The 9,143-nt window shown below is 43.5% G+C and overlaps 1 protein-coding gene across 2 annotated transcripts; it reads left to right on the top strand.

Annotated features, from left to right (window-relative positions):
- Positions 1–2,609: 2,609 nt before the first annotated feature.
- Positions 2,610–8,059, top strand: LOC112877621. 2 transcript variants are annotated; one of them, XM_025941978.1, is made up of 8 exons: positions 2,610–3,199; positions 4,692–4,743; positions 4,833–4,878; positions 4,976–5,057; positions 5,166–5,328; positions 5,427–5,529; positions 5,716–5,782; positions 7,225–8,059. In XM_025941978.1, the coding sequence occupies exons 1-8, from the start codon at positions 2,996–2,998 to the stop codon at positions 7,792–7,794; spliced, it is 1,287 nt and encodes a 428-aa protein (XP_025797763.1). In that variant the 5' UTR covers positions 2,610–2,995; the 3' UTR covers positions 7,795–8,059. The 2 variants fall into 2 exon arrangements, with proteins under 2 accessions (XP_025797763.1, XP_025797756.1); XM_025941971.1 differs by having other exon boundaries at positions 2,611–3,199; positions 7,222–8,059.
- Positions 8,060–9,143: the final 1,084 nt, after the last annotated feature.

Raw genomic sequence — 9,143 nt, 5'->3', positions numbered from 1 at the left:
GAGTAGACTACAACAGGTACAAGGTACGGGACATGCCCCATCTCTTATTCTAGAAAGTCTATGCCATGTGCGCAGTTCCGTGGCCCCGGGTCTGACAAGACCCAGCGCTCTTCGTAGCCGAGAACTGCAGACTTTCGAATACTTCTGAAGGCGTCTTCGAGTTCTTCTGAAACTCCGTCTTCAAGGTGTCTTCCGATTACTTCCTTGGCTGCCTCGAAGCTGTGAGGTGTTTATGCTCTAAATAGTCTTCTTTCATTTAGAGTATGATAAAAATCGCACAACATATGGAGTAGCTCTCGAGTCTTAGGTTGAATCGAAGAATCAGGCTGAGAGTCAAACTAGTCTTCAGTCTTCCGATCTTTATCTTCCAAATAAATTCGAAAAATAATCCACTGACCGATTTAATCAGTCAGTTGATGGTATTAATTGCTCAATTATGTCTGTGAGGAATCTGTGCTTGTTTTGTTTGGTTTCTTCGCAATCTTTTTATACTTAATCATTTGAATGGTTTTCATTACGTCCTTGGAACCTAACAAACATTTTCAAAGGTCTATCTTGAAAAATTATTAGTTCCAATAGTTATATTATTATTCAATCACCAAAATTATAAATAATAGTTTAAAAGGGCTATTTTCCTTACAATATGATGGTTGAAAATAGGACCCAATAGGCGATAATTGCAAGGCACAACCTTACACATTTCGATCGCAACACACACATATACATCTGTTATTTGGATAGATAGACATCATCTTCTTCATGGCACCACTAAGAAAAAGTATGGTTGGATGCTTATTAACAAATAAAACATTCACCGATTCACGCAACCACTTAAAAGAAGGATATGATCCTCTTTTTTCAAACAAACCCTAAGTCTTTCCTCAATTAACTTCTGCACACAATAACTATACGAACGGCTAGCGACCCAGTAGTGGATAGGGTGTCTTGATCCTTTTTCTATCAATAACACCTCATACGTCCATTCTCTAGATAAACAAGGCGTTCTCAACAATCTTGTCGGATTTCTAGTTAATTTCAACATTCTCGGGGTGAGCGCTACAATTACCTATCAATCCTTTTTTTCTGTCACTAAGAGACACATACGTCCGTTCTTTAGATAGACCACGTCGCCACTAAAAAATTCTTTTTAAAGGAGAACATTATCATATTTTTCAAACTTACCTAAATCATTTTTTTACTTCACTCCTGCACACCATTACAAATATCAAAAGACTAGCGTCACCAGGACTGGCCGCCTAAACTTTAGCCCTGCTTCTCGATTCCTCCTTTTATCATTACACGCATATATATCCATTCTCCAGATAGATATAAGCCATCGACCACCGCTAAGGAAAGCCATTTTAAAGGAGAATATTATCTTTTTTTTCAAACTTATGTAAGGCTACTTCGTAGTTCACTCCGACACGCCATCATAAATATCAAAAGGCTAGTGTCACTAGGTCGAGCCGTCTAAACTTTAGCCCTGCTTCTCAATCCCTCTTTCTATCACTACGCACATATGTCCATCCTCTAGATAGATATAAGCCATCCACCATCGCTGCGAAAACCATTTTAAAAAAGAACATTACCATCTTTTTTCGAACTTATCGAAGGTTGCTTTGTAGTTCACATCAAACGGCTAGCGGCATCAAAACCGGCCATCTAAACTTCACACCTGCTTCTCAACCCTTCTTTTTGTCACTAACAAGCACAAATGCCCATTATATGGATAGTTGAGCTACCACCATGGAGCCTCTGTTAAAAACCAATTTAAATGGAGATATTACCCATCTTTTTTCAGCTGATAATTATTTTTTTATTTCACTTCCGCATGCCATCACTTATATCAAACGGCTAGTGGCCTTGAGATCGGCAGCATAAACGTCACTCCTGCTTTTCTACCGTTCTTTATATCACTAACATTCGCATATGTCCATTCTTTGGATAGATAAGCCACCGTTACAACACCTCTAAAAAAACCACTTTTAAAGGAGAGCGTTACCATCTTTTTTTCCGGGCTTACCTGATCTTTTTCATAATTTACTCCTGCACGCTGTCACAAAAATGCCGAACAGCTAGCGGCCTTGAGACCAGCCACCTAAACGTCACTCCTTCTCGGCCCTTCTTTCTATCAATAACACACACATATGTCCATCCTTTGGATAGACGATCCACCGCTACAACGTCTCTGAACGTTACCATCTTTTTGTCAAACTTACCTAAAGCTTTTGCATAATTCACTCCTGCACGCCATCATGAACAACCGCCTAAACACCACTCCTTTTTTACCCTTCTTTCTATCACTAATACGCATATATGTCCCTACTTTATATAGACGAGCCAAATGTCACGACATCTCCTAAAAAAATATGTTTAATTCTAAACTTACCTATTTTTTTTACCGTGATTTACTCCCACACATGCCATCACGAATGGCAAACGGCTAGCGGCCCCGAACCGGCCGGCCCCCTGACTTCACTACTCAGCCCCAGTCGACACTCCACTCCACTCCACTCCACAGTTGCCCGTTGCGAACCGCGGCCCTGCTGCCGGTTGGGAGGTCCGCCCGGCCGGTCCCCCGTTTTTTATTATAGTAACCCCAGCAGCAGGTTTACAGGCGGAGAGAGAGAAGGGGAGGGGAAGCGGGGGAAGCCGCGCCGCAGTCTCTCTCGCAGCGGCAGAAGCTGCTGCCCTGCCCCTGCTGCGGCCGTCGCGTGCAGCGTGCGCCCGCCCCCCCTTCTCTTTTGCTCGCCTCTGCCGCCTGCCCGCCTGCCTCCGCTTCCTTTCCTCCCCCACCCGCCCCGAGGAAAAACCATTTTTAAAAATCACTCCCACCTCGCCTCGCCCGCTGCGACAGCGCATACGGCCCCCCTCCCCGCTGCTGCGTACACCGTATGTATCTACGGTGACGGCGGGGGGCGCCAGTGCGGGAGCGGGCGGAGCCAGGGTTTCGTCTCCGGCGGCGGCAGCGGCGGGGGCGGCGGATCTGGGAGGGATGGGGAACCGGATAGGCGGGAGGCGGAAGGCGGGGGTGGAGGAGCGGTTCACGCGCCCGCAAGGGCTCTACGAGCACAGGGACATCGACCAGAAGAAGCTGCGCAAGCTGATCCTCGAGGCCAAGCTCGCGCCCTGCTACCCGGGCGCCGACGACGCCGCGGCCGGCGGAGGGGACCTCGAGGAGTGCCCCATCTGCTTCCTGGTAAGCTCGCGCGGGGAGATCTCCCGCCCTCGCTCCCCCTCCTCTCCCCCTCCCGCGTCACCCTCCTGCCAATTCCGGCGGTCGCGTTCGCCGCGGCTCCGGTGTCCGAGCGCGGGTCACCTGGGCGGAGGGGGAAGCTCTGACGGGGGTGGGTTTGGTCGATTAGCGGTTGGTTCTGTTGGATTTCCGAGTGCCGTTGCCGCGACTCTGCTACGGCGGGGGGTAGATGAGCGGGCACGTGGTTCTAGATAGTGTTCTGGAAGCTCCGAGGACCAGGGTTTTCAGTACGCTTAGGCACGTTTCTAGGCTAATAGCACGATTTGTCCACTAGTCCTGCAAAGTGCAGTTACAGTGGCGTCGTATTTTTGTTCTGTGCGCCTGTGTTGGTATCTGCGGCTCTGCTTCTGTACGCACATTGTGAGAAATCCGTTAGGGACATTCTGGGTTGTGTCTCTGGAAGCTCTTAGGACCAGCATAGCAGAGGTTTAGTACAGTTGCATGTTTTCATGACTTGACTGTTTTTGCTTGATACCTCGAGTCACCACCAAGTATTGCAAACTGCAGTAATGGTGGCGATGTTCTGTATGCCTATGTTGGTATCAGCTGCTCTGCTAGGACATCAGTATACGTACATTGTGCAAAATGTGCTACTATGTGCCATCCTAAGATGATTATTATACTTCGTTTGATGCTTTGATCATTTTGGTTGGAGAATTTTCTCAAGTATGGCTAACTGTTGCAAGGTTTTTATTGCCAATGTGCCATTGATGTTAATTCCTAGAGCAATATGGCTCAAGTTCATTCTACCATTCTATATTCCAATGTGATGGTAATGTTTTAACATGCCTGCACGTCTCTTGAATTGGGTAGTATTTTTAGATGCTTCTGGAATGGCTGTATTATGAGCGTTGCAAGAAACTAATCCCAAACCAAATATTTTAGCCCTGTACCAAGGTATTGGACAATTTTAACTTGAAAACTGTCAAAACTCCTGCTATAATGTTAGCATGTGTCTATGGTCAATGTGATTATTTTAGGATATGCTCAATGTTACTGTGGTCCTGCTCTTGCGAATTGGAATTGTTAATCTTATTTCCATTGACTTGGTTATCTAAAGGGTTACGCCTCTATTTGATGAAATAATTTCTGTTCACGGATATTTTGCGTAGCTCACTCCAGGCTCATAAAGAAATCTGGAAATGTTGTTAATGTTGCTTGCATTTATATGCCTTAGTCAGATGTTTTTAGTGTAACTGTAATTGGACCGGTTTTGCAATTCTACTGCATTTTGATCATTACCTTACGAGTTATGACGTACTTGAGGAATTTAGTCAATGGTAATGAAGAATAAGATGTGCCATTACATTCTTAGAAGTGTTTTAGCATTCGGGTTATTTGGTTTAAGTACTAGATAGAAAACAGTTGGTTTGTGCAATCAATCTCTGATTTCTCTTGAATCCTTCCCTGAAAAGATTGTTTTTGTGTATTGCAGTACTATCCAAGCCTCAACCGTTCAAAATGTTGCTCAAAGGGGATATGTACAGGTAATACATCTTCCCTACAGTTGATCCAGGCATCCAACCATCCATGACCTGCAAATATCATTCAAATATCTTGTTTGATGTTTTTACAGAGTGCTTTCTTCAAATGAAACCAACTCATAATGCCCGACCTACACAGTGAGTATCCTCTATTCCATCTCTTGCCCTAGTTTCATACTTTTTGGTAATCTATGTGCGTTCTCAATTCTCATGAAAAGTACTTAAACCATTGAAGATGCCCATTCTGCAAAACGCCCAATTATGCTGTGGAGTACCGTGGTGTGAAAACAAAGGAGGAAAGGAGCATAGAGCAGTTTGTAAGTCCTATCTTTTAATGCCATCATCTTCCATTTATAAGTTGACAATTTCTATATAATATTTAGATGCAGTTTGCACTTCTTTAGCTTATATATAACATATTGCAGGAAGAGCAGAAAGTCATAGAAGCACAGTTGAGGATACGCCAGAAAGAAATTCAAGATGAAGAGGCTAAAATGAAAAGAAAACAGAGCAGGTGTTCTTCTAGCAGGACTGTAACCCCAACTAAAGAAGTGGAGTATCGAGATATTTGCAGCACATCCTTTTCAGGTTAGCAATGGACATGACTGACATGCTCACTTAGCAATGCTATCTTTCTGCAACTTAATCTAATAACCTACACTGCCATATTGTCATGTTCTTTGCAGTGCCATCATATCAGTGTTCTGACCAAGGAACTGAATGCTGCTCATCTGAACCTTCATGCTCTAACCAGACTAGCATGCGGCCTTTCCATTCTAGGCATAACCGGTATGTTTATTTTATCTCTTTGATGCTTCAACATCATATGAAAACACTCAAGCTTTCTTTGTTGCAGCTTGGAATTCACAAGTTTAGATATTACTGAGACTTACTCTTTTATTTTGACAAGAAAGTATGTGTAACTGTTGAGATCAAATTGGCATCTAACAACCATGCCACCTGTTTTGCTGACAGCGATGATAACGTTGACATGAATCTGGAGGATATGATGGTTATGGAAGCGATTTGGCGTTCCATTCAGGTTAGTGGGTAGGAATTAATGACTTGACTAATATTATGAATGCTATTTTGTTGGACCAATTATTATGTAGCTATTTTCTATGAGCTGCACAAACATAGTGGTTCATATCTTAATCCATAGTGCTTCATTGTGATCTAGATTTTGGTTGTTCATGTTTTCTTTTGCTACGAAATATCAGCTCTTTGTGTTCTGAATATCGAGTTGAATTGATTGTATGTTATGATGATTGCATGAACTAACTTCGCAACTCTAGATTTTTAGCCAACTATGTAGATTTCAAACATGCCTTGTTTTTTGGGTGATAGTTTAGGGAATGGACAGTGTAGTTTTGTTGCATGAATGGAGTTAATGCTGTTTGAGCAATTCCTATTGAGCAAATTGTCTTGTCTGCAATCACTCTTGGGCAAAAAAAAGAGTAAAAAACTTGCAAGTCTACTGCTTCTTTTTCTTGCTTTTTGGTTCCAGTTGGGTCAAGAGCTGCCTGATTGCATAGCCAGAATGCTGGCTAATACAAAACATATTGCGGTAGTTAGTTTTGTGCCAGTACCATATCTGTTCTAGCCTTCTAGGCATCGTTTATTTGATCTGTGCAACTAAATCTGATGTGCAGTATTTGACCCTGTGCTGTGAGAATTTGCTTCTGGCACTTAGGAGCACCAGATTTAGTTTGTGCAGACACTTTTGGAGCTTGAATTGACAGTTTTGTTTTCTTTGTACTCATTGTTGTTTCCTGCTATTCTGTGTTTGCTCTTAATTTAAGGTAACTCGAGAATATTTTTTGTAGTTACTGTTTTCAAATAACTGCAGTTCATATAGTTTTGGGTCTGTCCGAGGGTTATTGATGCTTTCACAATCTTTCTTCTTTCATTTCATTCGAATAGCATTTTTCAGGGCATATGAAGGTAGAGTGACTAAACAAAAATTGTAGCAGATGCGCTTAGTTTGTTTAGTGAGTTTTGTGTACAGTTGTCTTATTGTTTTTTTATAAGAGTTGTCATATTGTTATAAAGCTGGCAGTTCCCTATGAAACTTGCATGAAGTTCCAGCTGTGTGCCTGTTTTTTGCTATTGCTTTCAACTTGCAAGTGACAACCAGTAATTGGCATCCAAGTAACATAGAACACCTGGGGAATGTGCTCAAAGAGTACATACATACTATTAACTGGGATGATTTCAAGAAGTAGTTGCTTGTCACGGCATTTTCTACGATAAATGACAACAATTACTTTACCCCTAGGCTGTTTGTCATGACAATATTTTGAATTTCTTTGCATAATATTTTTTTGTACAAGAGGTAATGATAATATTGATGAGCTCCTTCTAAAACTCCTTGAGACTGGATTTTGTTAACCGTGTTAAATTGAAACAATTGTGTCTTGGAAACTTATGTATTTACTATGGCAAAGCAAAGTTATATCTGTTTTTTTTTTACTTCTTTAGCAGGAACAAGGACATCTAGTGAATCCTGTTTGTGGCAGCTACTTTCCTGTAATTGAGCCACAGACACGTGAAAGGCAGGCATTCCTTCCAGCTGCTCCAATGGAAATGCCTCATCCTGGTGGGTATTCCTGTGCGGTTGCGGCTTTGGCTGAGCACCACGCACCCAGCATGGATTTCTCTTACATGGCTGGCAGTAGCACATTCCCAGTCTATGACATGATCCGCCGACCATGCAACATCTCCGGTGGAAGCATGTGCGCTGTCGAGAACAGTTCACTAGACACCTGGAGTGGGATCGCACCAAGCTGCAGCAGAGAAGTTGTACGAGAGGAGGGGGAGTGCTCAACCGACCACTGGTCGGAGGGCGCGGAGGCAGGGACAAGCTATGCCGGTTCGGACATCATGGCAGACGCAGGGACCATGCAACCATTGCCTTTCGCCGAGAACTTCGCCATGGCTCCGAGCCACTTCCGTCCGGATAGCATCGAGGAGCAGATGATGTTCTCCATGGCCGTGTCTCTAACAGATGCTCATCATGGTAGGGCGCACGCGCAAGGGATGGCATGGTTGTAAGTTGTAACTCTAATTTTGACGCTTCACTGCCTGCCCCTTTCAGTTGCGCTGCCATTCGGCCTGCCCCCTCCAGCCTCTGCTTCTTTTTTGCCACCTCTTTTGGCATCCTGTTCTTTTGTTTTTTTCTTTCTTTCTTTTTGCATGTGTTGCTTCATGGCTTGATATAGATCTTGCTATAGTCGTCCATTGTCATTGCTTATATGTATGTAAAATGGAATATGTGGAAATAGAAAAAGAAAATGGGTCAAAAGTTGTTTTGCCGGTAGGATGTGCAGTGTGTTTCGCAATTGCGAGGCATTCTAGATGTTGCAGCCTTGCAGGTACACTTGGGACTGGGAATGGAGGTGTGCTTCAGCTTCTAACTGTTCTCGTTCAATTGACATGTGCTTGAAGCGGATGTAAAGATGTTTCTTTGTATCGGGAAATTCATCTAGACCTGACCTGATGGAAGATCAGTCTACCTTTTGGATCCATCAGGTTTTATGCTTCCGGTTTCTGATCCAGGCAAAACTCGTTTGAGTTGTAGAAACAGTTTCAGCGGAAGTATGGCTTGGCAAGCAGGCTACCAACGTTGTCCGGCCGTACCATAGGTACAGTTATTTTCAGCATTGAGCATGTTGGAACGAGTGGTCATTGTGTGCTGCACACGATTCTGCGGATCCCAAAGTTGACAAAAGGAGGCAGGTTCCCTTCTTTGAGAGGAAGCATCCTCCTTTGGTTTCTTGCTGCAGCAGGTTTTGTCAGGTGAGAACCTCGGATGCCGACGGTGTCCAAAGCTGGACGTGGGAGTTCGATAAGAATTTTGTACGCTTTGGACCGGTTTTCCACATAACCTGTATGAAAAATATGTCCCTTCTCTAAACGTGAGCTAAAGGCCAGCCGTAGTAGTTGCTCCTGGCTTGAAATATGCGGCCCATGAGCACTCGTGCGGGCAAGAGTTTGCAATCCGGACAGCGACGAGGGCGGTGGCGCGGTGCGCACGTGAGAAATGTACACGTTAACTACTAGACTAAACAAAAATCAGTTGGAAAAACGTAAAGCCTGCATCAAATGAAGTCATTCAGCAATGGGAAGCACTATGCACATGCCGTTAATTTTCTCTTTTTTGTTACATGCAGGCCCTTATATTGGCTAAACTCATCCGTTTGTTTTTTTATTTTTTTATAAAATACAGTACAGACTACTGACGTATACGCTCATATATATGTACGCATACTCACCTCTATGAATACACACACGTAATTTTACACGTGTGAGCATCTTCAAGAGAGTAGCCGACAGCTCATCGAGATTGATGAAGTTACCACGTACTTCTCGTTATGGACACGTTGAATTTAAGTCCCATATGA

Source organism: Panicum hallii, chromosome 1, assembly GCF_002211085.1.
Source record: "Panicum hallii strain FIL2 chromosome 1, PHallii_v3.1, whole genome shotgun sequence".
NCBI lineage: Eukaryota > Viridiplantae > Streptophyta > Magnoliopsida > Poales > Poaceae > Panicum > Panicum hallii.
Note: the sequence above shows the minus strand (reverse complement) of the source record. Positions and strands in the feature narration are given on the sequence as shown.